Source organism: Alosa alosa, chromosome 5 (genome assembly GCF_017589495.1).
Source record: "Alosa alosa isolate M-15738 ecotype Scorff River chromosome 5, AALO_Geno_1.1, whole genome shotgun sequence".
Classification (NCBI taxonomy): domain Eukaryota; kingdom Metazoa; phylum Chordata; class Actinopteri; order Clupeiformes; family Clupeidae; genus Alosa; species Alosa alosa.
Window position 1 is genome coordinate 34,992,324 of NC_063193.1, and position 17,998 is coordinate 35,010,321.

The 17,998-nt window shown below is 43.7% G+C and overlaps 1 protein-coding gene across 2 annotated transcripts in view; it reads right to left on the reverse strand.

Annotated features, from left to right (window-relative positions):
• Window positions 1-17,998, reverse strand: part of LOC125294655 (C-type lectin domain family 4 member G-like) — a 50,383-nt gene that overhangs the window by 5,899 nt on the left and 26,486 nt on the right. For both annotated transcript variants that reach the window (XM_048243551.1, XM_048243550.1), the window contains exons 5-6: window positions 3,538-3,701; window positions 2,851-2,984 (exon numbers count right to left, since the gene is read on the reverse strand). In XM_048243551.1, the coding sequence (XP_048099508.1) occupies window positions 2,851-2,984; window positions 3,538-3,701 (298 nt within the window). The remainder of the gene's footprint in view (window positions 1-2,850; window positions 2,985-3,537; window positions 3,702-17,998) is intronic.

Below are 17,998 nucleotides of genomic sequence, written 5' to 3' on the forward strand. Positions count from 1 at the left end.
GTTATGTTTGTGGAACTGTCTTGTTACAGTTACAGTATGTGTTTATGTAATGTACGTCTGTTTGTCGTGTGTAGTATTCATGTGCATGTCGTAGTGTTGCATTTTCTGTAATGTCAATGATGTTTGCAAATAAAAAAAAAAAAAAGAATATTTGCGTCCAAACGGATCCATCTCAACACGACTCAACACGTTACCCCAGGCCTATAGGTGGCACTGTTTCTTTACAGAAATTGACCAAAACTTGCGCTTTACAAACAGACAGAATAGGCAACGACGAAATGGCTAGTGCAAGGAAACCAGAATTGTTTGTGTGGACTGATGGTGAACTGTCAACTGTAAAACTAATACACTTTATTTTTCCGGTTTGTGAAGGGTGCAGTCCCGTCCTTTATTTGGCTAACGCAGGTAGGCCTACTAATCACCTTTACTTTCTTTGGTTGTAGGATAGTCCGTGATTCACATTAGTTTTGGCTATCACCGCAATTAGGCTACTAAACGCAAGGCTTACCCAAGTTCTAGGCTATTCTGTCTCCACATTTATAATATTGCTATAAAACCTTTGTTAGTAACAGTCAATACTTTTGCCTGCATCAAATCGCGCATTTGCATTCAGTGTGCTACCATCGGCTTAACGTAAGTTCTAAGCGTCTTTGTATGCTTATATCTGATTTCACTCGACTGTGAATGCATGTATATATGTTGTAAGACATGTAAAATAAATGAATGACACTGGCACTACGCACAAATTCATGTAGCCTAAACTTACACCGCACTTTCCTAAATAACTTAAGTTCTCTCACGTCACTGACAGTAGCTAGAATGCATAAAAACACACCGGAAAAACAGTGTTCAGTCCACCAAGTCATAAACTATCGGTGCCAAGGCTTCAGCACCAGTTGTGATATTTATCTTACGGAGTGTAATCAGAGGTAATGTCATGTATGAAAACTAGTATTGTTAGGCAATACTATAAGTGCAACTCAGGGCAGCTGAGGTGTGGCGATGACATCATCGATCACGCAAAGCAGGATGTCGCGGTTTCGCTGTCTAAACTAATTCAAACGGGCTACGGTTTCAGATTTTTCCACTCTGGGACCAGGTTTCAAGAAAGTGCGGTTTCGGGCAGTGCGTTTACAGGATTCGTTTGGACGCTCGGCCAAGACGAAGCAAAAACTCTGCGTTTAACCTAAAAAGCGTCTCCGTGTGGACAGGCCCTTAGTTACACTAAATAATGGCGCGACAGGATCCTGAATTCTCAGCAGTGGAATAGTGAATTGGCTGAGATTCCTGATACCATAAATATAAATGTATAGCTGTGTAGTAGGATTATAAATGGTAAATATGAATATGAATAATTATAAATACAAATTTAGTAGCGCGGTGCCTCCACTGTAAAAATACTACACTTACCTTCAGCTAGTGCAGGATGTATTTCCCCAGAATTTAAATAGTGTATTATAAAATGGTTAATGTAGAGCTAATGTCTGCAGTGTATTAATTACTATACACCAACTAGGCTACCTCACAACACAGTTTGCCATGCAGAGTAAGCTGTCAACACCCAATGTATATAGTAATATATTAATAACAATGAATTTATTAATATAGCAATATAAGAGTCGCAATATGGATAATTAGACATGCTTTCCATAAAGCAACAGGAATGCAGTTACCAAAGAGATATGTAAAATAGTAGACACCTGCTACAAAGAGGAACAAAACCATTTCATCATAGCGATGTGATGTATGGATATATCAATATTACAAAAACACATTGGTAAAACACACAAACAAAACAAGCGCGCAGTTGGGGACCGGTGGTGCACAGGTAGCAGCTCTCTGAGCTGCAGGCAGGACAGCAACCGCTGAACTGCCCTCCAAACTCGCCGAATGATCCAAACGAGAACGAGAGAACGTGTGTGTGTGTGTGTCAGTGTAAGTGTGGGTTCAAGTTACTCATGATCCACCGTCCCGAGCTGGCGAATCAGCTCGCAGCTGACCCTGGTGTTGGTTACCGCTCAGTCGTCCTCAAAGCTAGCCGTTAGCAGTCGCAGCCATTGGTGGCTCTCTGGTGGGCCCAGCACCAGAGAACAGAATGCGCCCCTGCAGCGTTGGCTAGCGGCAGTGAGATGCGACCTCAAACAAGGATCCTCGACGTCAGCAGTGTAGCGGCAGGATATGTCCGTGATGGTTGTCGACCTCCGATGGGCCCAGTGCCGGAGGAAGAAAACGAGTCCCGACAAGTATCAGGCAAGTCCTAGAGGTGAATTAGCTAAGGCGGCAGCAGCTATCTGCCCCCTAGCAGCCGTCTGCCTTAGCTTGCCAACAGCCCAAAAAAACGCGAGCTTCTAAATGTCAACACTGCCGCAACACAGCAGTGGACAGAATAACAGTGATCCGGAGACCTCCGACAAAACGTGATATACAGATACAGATCGCAGTGGGCATAGCACTACACACCAGAATGGCATTGATGGAGTAGCCTATCAAAAACAGGACTTCGCTCCTCCGAACTCTGACTGGGACTCAACTCTCAGCTCCTCTCCTGAGGCGTTCGAATGTTCAGAGAGCTCACCATTTCGCGGGCATTAAACATTTATAAATTATCATTGGACGATATAAAATTCAAATAAAAACACAGAGAACAAACAATTCTGATTGGTCTGTACCGAATTCCATATCAACATATTGCAAAAACATAAAGCATTATGGTCATTGTAGTAACAAAAATTAAACAGTTAAAAATTAATGTTGAAAATGTTAAAAATTAAACATATTTTACAGGTGCTTATACTATCAATAGCAACCTTAACAATAGAAGTCAAGTTAATAGTATGTCATGCCGATTACCCTGTGCCAAGTGAAGATCCATTTGTCCAGTGCCACGCCCCCTCTGTATCTTTCTGTCTTAGTCCAATCCAGAATCCAGATCTGTAGCTGAAACCTTCACTGTTCAGGACCCTTAGCACTCCTACTAGAAATGTCTGCACACACACACACGGGCTTGAGCTCAATCTGATATGACATGTGGGTGTTCCCTCCAACACACACACGCACACACACAAACACGCATTCGCACGCACACACACACACACAAACACATACACACACACAAACACGCATTCGCACGCACACACACAAACACATACACACACACAAACACACATTCGCACGCACACACACACAAAAACAAACACATACACACACACAAACACGCGCACGCACATACACACACGCACACACATACACACACTCATACACACTTTACATTGTCTGTGTGGGGACAGTTGGCACACTAAACTGGGTTCTTCTCAAAAAAAATAAAAAATCAGTTTTTCTCTTATCACTGTTGCTTTACAGTATTCACACAGTGCCCTGAGACCATCTAAACTTAGCGTTCAGGTTATTGACATTCTGTCCAGTTGAAGTGAACTGTCCTTGAGTACATGTCAGTCAGTTCAGGGTCCAAATCTGTCCCCTTGAGTACATGTCAGTCAGTTCAGGGTCCAAATCTGTCCCCTTGTCTTATGCGTTTACCTGCTTCAGCAGAGTGTCCACGGTGGCCAAGTTGCCCCCTTGTCTGATACAGTCTGCCTTGGCATCGTCCCAGCCCTTGCGTGGAATTCCACTCGAAGTGGGAAAATAGTAGCAGGTGTCATTCATCACTTCCCACCCTGGTGGACATCTCCCACAGCTGCGCACTGCAGGCCACAACACAGGTAAGGCTAGCTAGATGACATTAACAACACAGGTAAGGCTAGCTAGATAACATTAACAACACAGGCAAGGCTAGCTAGATGACATTAACAACGCAGGCAAGGCTAGCTAAATTACATTAACAACACAGGCAAGGCTAGCTAGATGACATTCACAACACAGGCAAGGCTAGTTAGATGACATTAACATTACAGGCAAGGCTATAGCTAGATGACATTAACAACACAGACAATGCTAGCTAGATGACATTAACATTACAGGCAAGGCTAGCTAGATGACATTAACAACACTAGAAATGCAATTCCGAGGAATTACATGAGGGGATGCAGTCTGCTGGTTAGGGTGTTGGTGGGGCTGTTGAGCTTGCTGCTAGCTGGTTGGTAGGGTAATTGTGATACCTGCAAAGGTGGTTTTGGAGTAACCAAATTTGAATCTTGTGTGACATGGCATTCTTGAGATATCATACTCAAGGTGTTTTTGACCTTGACATTTGACCTTCAACCTCCAACTTCAACTCACTTCATCTTTGAGTCCATAAAAACACTCGTACCAAATTTGAAACATGTACGTCAAGCCGTTCTGGAGATATAATGCTGAATGCATGAGATATGGCTGGGGCTTTTATTTTGACACACAGGAAACACTTTAACAGGATGTGTAGTTCAGGTAGAGCTAGATTGTATGCTTAGAAGCTGAGACAGTTGAATTCCTCACAGGTGACACCTGTGCCAGAGTTCTGATTAGCCTGGGAACTGCTCTGAGAACTACTTAACTCTTAAAGGAGTACCGTCACGAATGTTGAGAAATGAACGTTCTAAAGAATATCTGGGTTCATTGAATTCAACATAGAATTTTAGAACCTTCAATTGTTGCGGAACTTAGAACGTTCAAAAACCTACACCTTTAAGCGAGCGCAGCTGGCTCTATTATGACATCACAGCCCCCATTCAAGTCTATGGGGGAAAAATACACTCACTTTTAATTACAAATATCTCAAAAAGTATAAACTTCTCAAAAATGAAAAACGGATCGGACGGTAAAGCCTTGGAAGATCTATGGAATGGTGTTTGAACCAAATTTGTACGTTAAGCGGTTTGGGCTGAATAGCGTGCATTAAAAGGTAAAAAGAAAAATAACTAGGAAATGTACTTTCGAGGAAATTACCAGTGCATGAAAATATAAACATACTGTATATTAACATAACATGCAAAACAAATTTTATTTGGAAACAGTTGTGGGCAGAGGAAACAGTTGGCAGGAGTCAGTTGATAACTGACAGTTGAAATGGCTGAACAGTTAGTTGAGTAGTTTAAATAGTTATCATTATTTAATAGTGAATTATTGTAGTGAGGACATTTATTTTTAAACAGTTGTGGGCAGAGGAAATAGTTGAACAGAGTATATAGTTTAAATGTAGATAGTGTAATGGATGTTGATAGACAGAAAGTTCAATGGATGTTGATAGGCAGATTGTTTAATGGATGTTGATGGGATAGTTTAATGGGTGGATGAGTAAATGGTTTGAAGAGGATGAATGGATAGAAAGTTGGATGGAATGTGCCTTATATCCTTGTATAATGGTGATACACAGAGAGAGTTGGCCTAATTGAGCAGAAAGCAGTTGATACAGGTGCAATCAGTTTAACTGGCTTTTTGATGGGACCTGAGAAGCTGGAAGTTGATACAGGTGCAAATTAAGTTAATTAGCCCATTGTGATGTCATAGTCCCCATGCAAAGTCTATGGGGGAAAATAAGCTTGTTTTTTATTATTATCTCAAAAAGTATAAAGTTTACAAAAGTGAAAAATACATTCCTCAAGTGTCCTTTTCAAGACCTACGTTACAAAGTTTGAACGAAGTTTCTACGTTAAACAGTTGAAGCTGAATTAGACGCAGAAATTTGGTGGGAAGAATAAGAAGAAGAAGAAGAAGAAGAAGACTTCGGATAACAGAACAGGGCATTTTCATGCACTGTAATAAGAAGAAGAAGTCTCCGGATTTCAATAGAGGGGATGCATCCCCTCTAATTACAAGCAAGGCTAGCTAGTCAACATTAACAATACAGGCAAGGCTAGCTAGTCGTCATTAACATTACAGGCAAGGCTATAGCTAAATGTCTTTAAAGGGACACTTCAACGAATAACATTAAGCTTTGTATCAGTAGAAACCAGGTAGTTTTTTTCTAATGTACCGGAGTACCTGAGCTGTGCTGATTTGCAAAGCGTCTTTCATGTTGAGGTTGCAACTTTAGTTAGTCCCAGCTTGCATTAATGAATTTCAATTGAAAGTTAATTGTCATGTTTAGTATTGTTTTGATTTTAAACAATATGGTAGAAAGACTTTAGCTGTCTCTTGCTGGTGTTTTGAATAATAATATCACGGGATATGCCCATTGGAAATGGTTTAGTTGGGCTTGTTTATTGTTTATTATGAGACACCGTAAACGTGAAAGTACTAGGTATAGCTACATAGACATACATACATATAGAGGATATAGATATCGCTGCATAGACATACATACATATAGAGGATATAGATATCGCTGCATAGACATACATACATATAGAGGATATAGATATCGCTGCATAGACATGCATACATATAGAGGATATAGATATCGCTGCATAGACATACATACATATAGAGGATATAGATATCGCTGCATAGACATACATACAAATAGAGGATATAGATATCGCTGTCGCAGGCATGAGGTAAGTACTACTGAATATAAGCAGAAAGCATGATGAATGTATTACAATCAAAGAATGACTATCACATTTGATACGTGCACTTGAACTCTGTCCTATCGTGAGCTGATATCTCCAAAGTCAAATCATACTCAGTGCCCGCTTCGATTTTTCTCTGCCCAAGTTTTAGACATGGTTGAAAGAACGTTCCATCCCCGGAACCGATTTTTCTCTGCTCGAGATTTAAACATGATTCAAAAAACGTTCCATCAACGTTCCCGAATACACATTAAATACACATTCATCTACACATTAAATACACATTCATCTTCTCAGCGGTGAAATGCTCCTTTAACATTAATGTCCAGCATGGACGTGTATTTCTTTAGAATTGAGTAAACAATTGCATTTAAAACCTTTTAATGCTTAATTTCCCTTAACAGGACCCTTTTTCATGTTCCCATTGTCTACCATGTAAATCTGGGGAACATAGGACCCTGGGAACATTGGGATGACCCTGTTGAGTGACGTCACTCACCAAAATAATGCTTAATAACATATTAAGAAACAACGATGCATTTTTATTTTGCATGCACAAATGTGCACGCACATTTCTACAATTCAAAACTATTTTGGAGTCATTTGGCGTTGATGGGGTGCTGGGTGACCCCAGGTCACTAAATAATTTAATCTTAAATAACTTTAACATAGGGTGACCAGACGTTCTCTTTCACCCGGACATGTCCTCTTTTTGAAACCTAAAAATGTGTCCGGGCGGAATTTCACCAACAAGGAGCACCCAAGAGCAACAGGGGCAAGGAAAAACTCCCTTACCAAGGAAGAAACCTTGGGCAGATCCATGGCTCAAGGGGCTAACCCAACTTCCAGGGGTCTTGGTGTGTGTGTTGGGGGGATGATAAGGGAGATGGGATAGTGTGCTGTGTATGTGGGGAGAGGGCAGTGTGCAATATGTGTGTTGGAGAAGCTTCCTCATGAGACAATGTGCTGTGTATTGGGGGCAGTGTGCTGTAAGTATGTTGGGGATGTGTGTTGGAGAAGCTTCCTGATGAAATAATGTGCTGTGTATGTAGGGGAGGGGGGGGGGCAGTGTACTGCAAGTACGGTGAGAGGACTTACTATTGCAAGCAGAGTACTGTATGTATGATGTATGTGAGTGATGACAGTGACGGTGTGTGTGTGGGTGGGAGGGGAGTGCAGCAGTGACTGTGTGTGTGTGGGTAGGTGGGGGCAGTGTGCTGTAAGTATGTAGAGGATGTGTGTTGGAGAAGATCCTGAAGACAATGTGCTGTGTATGTGGGGTGGGGCAGTGTGCAGCAAGTATGTAGAGGAGGCTTACTGTAGCAAGCAGTGTGCTGTATGTATGTGAAGTGATGACAGTGATGATGTAAGTGTGTGTGTGTTTTTTTTGTGTGTGTTGGGGGTGGGGGGCAGAAAGGTGGGGGTAGATAGATGGAGGAGAAATCAAAAATAATAAAGATGTGCAAAAGTTGGAGAAAGTCAGATATGTGTGTGTGTGTGTTTTGACGTGTGATGAAATAAGAAAATAAATAAAAGGTCTGTAGCATAGGGAGAGGGATGTAAAAGTGCTAAAAGTCATGTAGGTGTGTGTGTGTGGGGGGGGTGTCATGAGTGCTGAGGAGTGAATGGGCGCGTGTGTTGTCTATTTAACACTTCTTGCAATTCTGAAACCGCAGCATCTGTGTTGGCTTGTGGAGGAATGTAGACAGCGTTGAATATTACCGAAGTAAACTCACGGGGCAGGTAGAAGGGTCGACAGACGATCGCTAGATGTTCTAGATGAGGCGAGCAGGACTTTGAGAGAACGGTGACATTTCTAGGATCACACCACTTGCTGTTTGTCATGATGCAAACACGTCACCTTTCGATTTTCCAGATTCCTCAGAGTGAGCAGCAGAGAAAAACTCCACCGGAGTGATGGCACAGTCCGGTACAAGTTCAGTTAGCCATGTCTCAGTAAAGCATAGAATGTCACAGTCCCTGATGTCTCTTTGAAACTGTATCCTCGCTCTTAGTTCATCCATCTTGTTCACAAGAGACTGGACATTGGCTAGGAGAATGCTAGGCAGTGGAGGCCTATGAGCTCCTCAATCTGTTACGGGCCCCGGCTCGTTTTCCTCTGTGTTTTTTTCCTTCTGCGCCGAGATGCGTCTCCATGGTTCCCTGATGCATCTCGGAGAATCTCAGTCGGCCAGGTAGACTCGCCGATTAAAACATCCCGAAACAAAAAAGGCAATTCATTTCCGATGTTTCTGAGTGTAACGCCATCATACGTAATCAGTGCAGTGGAAAAGTGCAAAAAATTAATAAAAGGTAAAAGAGTAAATATAAACACGTAAAAAAAGGATTCCCGTTGCTGCATTTCCACTGAATTATTTTTGGAATCTGATCCCTTATCATACCTGTTCATTCTTACTCGTTGCTCGACTTATCGTGACTAAATTCAAGATGGCTGCAAATGCTAAACTTTGTGAAGATACTGTCTGTATAAATCGTCTTGTAAGTAAACTACCAGTGCTTTTTCAAAGTTCTCAAGGTCAGGTAAAAGGTACAGGTAGGCTACACAATGTTCAGCAAAGCATCGAACGGCAGCGAGGGGTGAGTTTTTCGACCTTAACATTACGTCTCCAAAAGCATTTTGATGGCACATAACCTCATAACCATAGACTGTAAAAAATATAACATGACGAACGGCACTTCTGCCATTGTCTGAGCGGCCTTCTCTAGACGATTGCCGACCTAGCAACTTTCTAGTTTCGGGTAGGAAACTGCACTTTGGTTATCCCTTTAAACTGCCTTTAAGGGATAGCCTGCACACTGACAACAGCAGATGTCAATAATCCTCTATCTACTGTAGCCTATATTCAGGTGAATTAGATATGTTGGCATAACATGAGGGATAGATGTAGGCCTATTTCTTTACAAAAGAAATATCTAATATTAATGGAGGTAGGCCTAATAATAAGACCAGGCATGATTGAATAGATATAAGAAAATGGACAACATATCCACATCAGTCCCCATTAACACAACTGTTTTCACAGGTCGGGATTATTATGCTCTAAAACAGATTGTCAAAATTATAGAGCTACTGTAAAATATTCAGTTTGTATAGATAAATATAGATATACAACATTAAAGATGGGTCGCCATCCAAATATATCTTGCGCATATTAGAGCTCAACAGCCCCGCTTTTATTGTAATTATTGTTTTTGCACATTTAAAACTTTCAAGTGTTCAAAATAGTCTTTTAAGGCAGTGTTTTTCTGTTAGCGTTGGGCCGGCCAATAAAGCTCATTATCATACAGTCTGTGCTGAGTCTGAGTTGAAATGTCCAGGGATATTCCAACTCATGTTGTGAATAAAGAAGACAAGTCGAGTTCAATAAGCTGTGTCGGCCAACAGTTTATTTGACATGGTGTCAGAAGTGCTCTAGGAGAACACACGACGATGGCAAAGTTTAAGCCTCCGGAAAACTTTAACTTCGAGAAACCGGGAGAATGGCCTTTGTGGAGACAGAGATTCACGCGATTCAGGTCAGCTTCCAAGCTAAGCTACGAGGATGCAGACGCCCAGGTTAGCACGCTAATCTATGCAATGGGCAACGAAGCCGAAAATATTTTCAAGACCTTAACCTTCACAGAGGAAGAGGATGAGAATGATTATGAGACTGTGTTAGAGAACTTTGATGAATATTTCATACCAAAACGAAACACAATTCATGAAATGGCTTTTACCAAAGACAACAGAAACCAGGGGAAATGGCAGAGACGTTTATCCGAGCCCTGCACGAACTGAGAGTTTGGGGATAAGAAAAACGAACACATAAGATACAGGTTGGTCGTAGGAATAAGGGATAAAGAATTGTCCAGAAAACTGCAGTTAACTTCCAACTTAACCCTCGAAATGGCGGTGCTTATGGTGAGGCAAGCTGAAGAGGTAGCACAACAGATAACACAGCAAGAGCAGCAGGCTCCGCTGGCAGTGCAAGCAGTGAAACAAAAGAGATTCGTGAAGAAAGGAGGGAAACCGCAGGGAGAGAGGAGCGAAGGAGAAGAGCAGCACGGCTACCAAGGGGAGAGCAAGTGCAGGACAGCAGCACGGCTACCAAGTGCAGGACAGCAGCACGGCTACCAAGGGGAGAGCAAGTGCAGGACAGCAGCACGGCTACCAAGGGGAGAGCAAGTGCAGGACAGCAGCACGGCTACCAAGGGGAGAGCAGTGCAGGATCTGCAGCAGGCTACGGCAGGACAGGGCTACCAAGGGCAGGACAGCAGCAGCACGGGCTACCAAGGGGAGAGCAAGTGCAGGACAGCAGCACGGCTACCAAGGGGAGAGCAAGTGCAGTCGGTGCGGTAAAGAAAAACACAAAAATGCAGCCAAATGCCCATTTTCTTTCCATTTGGGAAAGAAAATGCTTCACAAAGACTGTGAGGGAAGTTAGGATAGGATAGGATAGAACTTTATTGTCACATAGTCACAAGTACCAGTGAAATTGACCATGGGGAGTAGTGTGGGAACAGGAAAAAAGCACCTCAGCAACATTAGCACATACACTTTACACAATTCTTTACACAACATAAGAGACACACGGCTTGCAACAAGGGGGGTGGAGTGGGGGGATGGAGGGATACCAGTGCAGGCAGGCAGCCATCTGGTCCTGCAGCCATTTGCGGCGCTGGTCACAGACCTGCTTGACAGACTGGGGGGTACAAGTGGCGAAGGCGTGGGATGGGGGGGTAGTGGGTGTGGTGACTGCATGTCTGTATCTGTGTTAGATGTATTTGTAGGCCTGGTGAAGCGCTCCGCCTGGTGCCAAAGTCTTAGTGCCTCAGTCCGCAGGATTGTCAAAGCGATAACACAGCAAGTTGCTATGGAGACAGCCCTGGTCATGTCCCAGTCAGAGTCCACAATCAGCAGGTGTCTGTGGGGGGTGGGGAAAGGGATGCAAGAGCGTCTCGCTGCAGTGCTCTTCTTCCGGGGGAGTTGTTTTCCAGCAGCGGCCTTGGCCAGGGCCAGTGCTGGTTAAGGGGCGCCAAAAGCAGATAAGAATGTAGTTGTTTGGTCTTGGGGCGGGTAGCCGCATTCCAATTTGCACATCTACCCTCTTAGTCCATTCTGGTCCAATTGCCTTTGTAAAGCAGTGAGTTTCTCCATGATGTTATCCAACTTAGTATCCAACCTAGCATCCATCTGATCCATCCTGGTATCCATCAAATGCTTGATAGTCCCAGTCTGGGTGACGACGGCTCTGCCCACTGCTTCAATCATAATGGGCAGCCTTACGGGGCTTTGAACAGCTGTCACCGTTTTTAGATTTCCTCGATAAACCAGGGCAATGCCTAATCCAATCAGCATAAGACCTGTTATCATGGTTCTGAATAGGTAGATATCTTCAATGTCCTCCACAGAAAGAGCCGCCAGGCACACGACCCGCCACCTCTCCCACGCGTCCATCGAGTAGCCAGCTGCGAACGTTCCGGCAGGGCAGTCGGGTTCCCCCGAACCCAAACTTCTCGTCGAGAAGATGGTGTCAATTGCGTTGAGAGACCAGTTGATCAAATCCATGATTTTTTAATTTGGAGAGCAGTGCAGAGAGTCTCTCAAAGTATGAGACAGTAGACTAAGTTAACCAAGGAAACGAAGAGGATGAAAGCTTCTACCTCGGTGCAGTGAGTAAACAAAAACAAAGCAGCGCAGAGCAATGGACAGAGCAGATCCACATAGGGTACACGCCAGTGAGATTTAGAATAGATACAGGGGCTGACGTCACCGTAATGAACATGGAAACATTCAAGGCACTTAAACTAAAAAGAAAGCTGGAGCCACACCATGGACCATTAGAGAGTCCAGGCGGAACATTGGACATTATGGGACAATTTACAGCTAGCACATTACAAATATATATGTAGCTAGAAGGCCTACAGTCAATAACTTACTAGGCAGAGACACAGCAGTGGAGATGGGGCTGGTGAAGCGAGTACAGCAAGTGAAGGCAGCAGCCGTACACCTGGGCACGATGAAGACCGACCCGGTGAAGATACACCTACAAGACGATGCTGTGCCACACGCCGTACACACAGCCAGGAGAGTCCCACTGCCACTCCTACCCAAAGTACAAGCTGAGCTGCAACGCATGGAGGAACATGGCGTGATCATCAAAGTGACACAACCAACAGAATGGTGCGCGCCAATGGTGAAAGTCCTGAAGCCGTCAGGCGCAGTCAGAATCTGTGTAGGGCTCCAGAAGCTGAATGAAAACCTGAAGAGAGAAACTTACCAGCTACCTACCACAGATGAGACGCTGGCCAAGTTGGTTGGTTCCACTGTGTTCACCTCCCACGGATGCATGAACTGCTAGATGGCCTGGAAGGAGTCGCAGGCTACATGGATGACGTAATTGTGCATGGAAAAGACAAGGCCACACATGACAGACACTTGCAATGCACACTCGAAAGGATGAAGCAAGTAGGCCTTAAGCTAAACGAAGAAAAATGTGTTTATGCACAACCACAGCTACGCTTCCTGGGCCACATTGTGGACGCCAAAGGGGTAAGAGCAGATCCAGAGAAGGTAAGCGCCATCAGAGAGTTAGATGTGCCCACCAATGAACATGAACTGAAACGTGCACTAGGCATGATTAACTACATGAGCAAATACATTCCAGACATGGCAACCGTTGCAGGCCCACTGTATGATCTCCTAAAGGGGAAGATGGCCTGGACCTGGGACCAGCCACAGCAGCGAGCGTTTCAGCACTTGAAAGAAGCCCTCGTCACCTCGCCTGTACTGCCCCAATACGATCCACAAAGTCCGACCGCAGTGTCAGCGGATTCGAGTAGCTACGGGATGGGAGGAGTCCTGCTCCAGCTGCACGGGGAGAGCTGGAAACCAGTAGCGTACTGCTCCAGGAGACTATCAGACGCGGAAACCAGGTACGCGCAAATAGAGGAGTGTTTGGCGGGAGTATGGGCCTGTGAAAGGTTCCAGAAGTACCTGGTAGGCATGGACAAATTCAGACTCATAACAGATCACAAGCCGCTGGTGCCGCTGATAAACAGCAAAGACCTAGACGCAGTGCCTGTTAGGTGTCAAAGACTCTTGATGCGGCTCATGCGCTTCAATGCAAAGGCAGAGAGTATGCACCAGGCAAAACGTTGGTCATAGCTGATACACTTTCGCGCAGCCCGCTGAAGGAGAGAGACAGCACCACGGAAGCAGTCATTGCGTGCCACGTGAACGCATTGACCCACAGCTGGCCTGTCTCACAAAGCAAGCTGGACAGGATCAGGACAGTCACACAGGAGGACCCACAGCTCCAGCGCGTGAGAAAGCTGATCCGGGATGGATGGCCCAAACGAGTGAGTAGCACTTCACACAGTGTTAGAGACTACTACATGATGAGAGACTTACTGTCTGAGTGTGAGGGCCTGATCACGCTGGGCTGTCGCATTGTAATTCCACAGGCCTTGAGACAGGAGGTGCTAAACCGCATACATGAAGGACATAAGAGCCTGTCCAAGTGTAGGGAACGTGCACAAGAGACTGTGTGGTGGCCTAAGATGTCAGGGGACATTAAAAGAAAAATTGACACTGCCACTTTTGTCAGACAAACAGCGCAGAGAACAGTTACTGTCAACGCCCCTGCCTGAGAGACCTTGGCAAAAGATAGCCACAGACATTTGTGAATACAAAGGAAAGCAATACCTAGTGATATCAGACTATTACTCTCGATATCTAGAAATACTACACTTACCTACAACAGAACAGGTAGTGAGGTCAATAAAGGCTACATTCGCCAGGTTGTATCCCTGAGCTGATAGTTAGCGATAACGGGCCTCAGTACACCAGTGATGCTTGGAAAGAGTTTTGCAGGCTGTATGACATCGAACATTCCACATCCAGCCCGCACAACCCACAAGGCAACGGGCATGCGGAGTGTGCGGTGCAAACTGCTAAGCGCATACTCGAGCAAGACGACCCCCTATTGGCTTTAATGAGCTACCGCGCCACCACATCCACGGGAGTGAGCCCGGCAGAAATGCTCATGGGGCGTAAGATTCGCACCACACTGCCGTCCCTAAAGAAAAACCTGATTCCAAAGCAGCCGAACCGAGACCTCATCCGTCGCCGAGATGAAGAAGCCAAACAACAACAAGCATTCTACTACAACCGGAGACACGGAGCGAGGGACTTACCACCCTTGCAAACGGGACCACATCCTGTCCAAGCTGGATGGGGAGAAGGCGTGGAAAGGTCGAGCATCGGTGCTGCAGGAGTGTGGCACGCCACGCTCATACCAGGTGAAGTCGCCAGGAGGAGGAGAGATGAGGAGAAATCGGCGACATCTTCAGCAAGTGCCGCCGCAGACTGAAGAAGAGAACACAGACACTGGGCAACCAGCCACAGAGCCAGAGAAAGAAACACCCCAACAAGGATCTGACCAGGGACTGTGTGAGAGCAAAGTTAAGAGTCCTACAGTAACACCCAAAGGACTGACAGTGACCAGGTTTGGTAGAGTTAGTAGACCTGTGAAAAGAATGGACATTTAGTTAAGCAACTCAGAGAACAGCGAATTTAAGTTTTATTAAGAATTTAAGTTAAGTTTGAGTTATGATTTACATTTTGAAGTAATCTGAGAGGTATCTAATATTTACAGATGTAAAAGACAAGAAAGAAAACAGTTAATTCTTTTAAGTTGTTTAGACCAACAAGAAATAAGGTTTACTAATAACAAGCTTAATGTTGCGACCCCATGTTTTAGAAGTATAATAATTTGAGGGCGAGATGTCATGGTATCAGTAATGTAAATGGTGCATTACGTAGTCACTCAATATACAGGAAGTAACACGAGAGTTCGCGAGTAGGATACGAGATCTGAAACATGTAAGTTCATATATATGCGAGTTGTGAATAAAGAAGACAAGTCGAGTTCAATAAGCTGTGTCGGCCAACAGTTTATTTGACAGACATTAGCATGACAGGATAGTGTTATGTTGCTAGACGACATTAGCATGACAGGACAGTGTTATGTTGCTAGACGACATTAGCATGACAGAATAGTGTTATGTAGCACATAAGGCCTATATTACAGGCTCATTCGACTTGATGAAGTGCTGTACAGATCTGACTTGATGTGATGCATGCTGGGTTGAACGCAATGCAGGCTGGTTATAAATGCTGCCCGACTTCCTCCGGCAGGACAGGAAGTCTCCATGATGTCACCATGTCACGTGACCTTAAGATCTCGCGGGAGCAAGGCACCTGAGCCAAAGTCCTTTTAGGCAAGTCCCTCCACTCGGCGGCCATATACCAACGTTTTATGGGCACTCATCGGGCACAGTCTTTGGGTCGAACTTCTTGCGGCGTCGCGCAAGGGCCTCACTACACCAATCTTGCTCCAGCCGGCGAGATCACAACACATGATTGGCACGATGTCTTCACAACACGCCATATGATTGGCTCAATGTATTCACATGTTGACGTTTTGCCGAAGAAGGGGTGGGATATGTGTAGACAACGGCCATATTGGCGTGACAAACTAGCCCCATGCATTTCTATGGAGTATTTTTTGAGTGCTGTGTCTCCTCATTAGAAAGTCTCTGCCTGAGCTCAGTTTGTGCAGTTGCTCACCACAAACTGCACAAGCTAGAACCTCAATGCATCTCTCTGATTGGATTCCAAGATTCCGTCAAATCAAGGGTGATTAACAATATTTTATTAATAGTAACTATGATATTTTCTACAAAGACAGTAAAGGATACTATAGGGACAGATGTTTTTTATTATCATTATAACACTATTTCATAGCAATTTAACAAAAATTCACAGTGAATTCTCATTACTGAAATGTGTTCGGATCCATTATTCTATTGTTTGTTTTCATTTCATGAAAAATCCTTTTTAAATAAATTGAAGAAGATTATGCAAAGTTGTGTAAAAATGTCTATATTTATGGTTAATATTTATATGTGTGGCATTTGCAAAAGGAAATATTAGATTTATTGTAAAATGATTGTGTCAACACTAAATGTTCCTCATTACCGTAATGCGACTTTACCTGCCTATAAAAAGTACACTGTTCCATTAAATCAACAAGCAGACCTATGATGCATCACTTGGGACAAAAGGTTTAAAATGGAATCAAGTCCAGTTGCTCTCTCTTCTCTCACATCAGGATATTTGTGGGACAAAAGGTTTAAAATGGAATCAAGTCCAGTTGCTCTCTCTTCTCTCACATCAGGATATTTGTGTAAATGTCAGAGAATCTTTATTCTGTCACACTGTTGATTATCATTACCGATATGCTGCGATACTCAATGTTTTTAAAAATATATGAAATTATATTTTATGATTATGAAGAAAAAGACTTTCATATTTTGTAAAGGTTAAGGTTGCATAGCCTGCTAGCATTTTGTGTTATTTACCAACTTAGTCAAGAACATCTCATTACCGTTACTCCAATTTCTCATTACCACGCATTTTAAAGGGTAATAACGGTAATGAGAAGCTGAGTTGCGGTAATGATCTTGATATAAGATTACCTGTTCCCTCTACTAGTTAGGTTCACCTAATATCTTGTGTTGTTAAAAGGGGTTAAAACTTGATGTGATACCGCTTTGTGCTCACCAGATAATATTTTTTTCAAGCCTAGCCTATAGAGCATCACAGTCCCGCCCGTATCCATACATAGTAGACTTAAAACCAGCTACGGCTGTACTAAGCGATTGTATATGCTCGTATTAAGGGCGAAAATTCAAGGGACACTAACCTTGTTTTGAGATAAATGTCTTTTAATCGCGATGTCTTGGATAAGTACTTCATTACCCACAATCCTAAACAATCCCACAGTGATGCCTCTGATTGTTGGAAAGGCCGTTATGATCATAGTCTTAGCGAAAATTATTGACAAAGATGGCAGAGTCTTTTACTGCTTATGGCGAAAATCTTAATGTGAATAAAAACTTTCTAGACGAACATTGGTACTTGTATCAACAAGGGTTGTGGTTTATATATCACACAAACTTAGTCAGGGCCAATACACCATCAAATAGAACACTGTAAATGCTAGTTTAAACACTTTTCAGGTAGCCGATAGGCTACCCAGTAAACAAAATAAAGTCCTGGCGACGTCCCCTAAAGGTCCCCTGGCGAACGTCACCTCCTCGACATTGTGTAGGGTTCCCTTTACGTCTCGCGGACCTCTGTTCGGGAGGTCTAAAAGACGTCCACGAGACTTTGAGAGGACGTCCTGTAATGGTCACCGCGACGTTATGTGCGCAACGTTTATATTTCCGCGATGGTAAAAACATGAAGCGCGATTTAGTATGGTAGGCTATTACATCCTGTAAGTCTCAGCGTTGCTAGGAGAGAAGGAACATGAACACGCATTAACGACTTCTACAACTACACAATCAACTTCACTCACCTCATATTTTCACGCATGTATGAAATCACGTCCTCCGAATGCATTACACTAATGATGAGTAGACATGGACATTTATACCGGGCTAGGATGTGCTGCTTTTACATCTATGGTGTCATTTTCTTA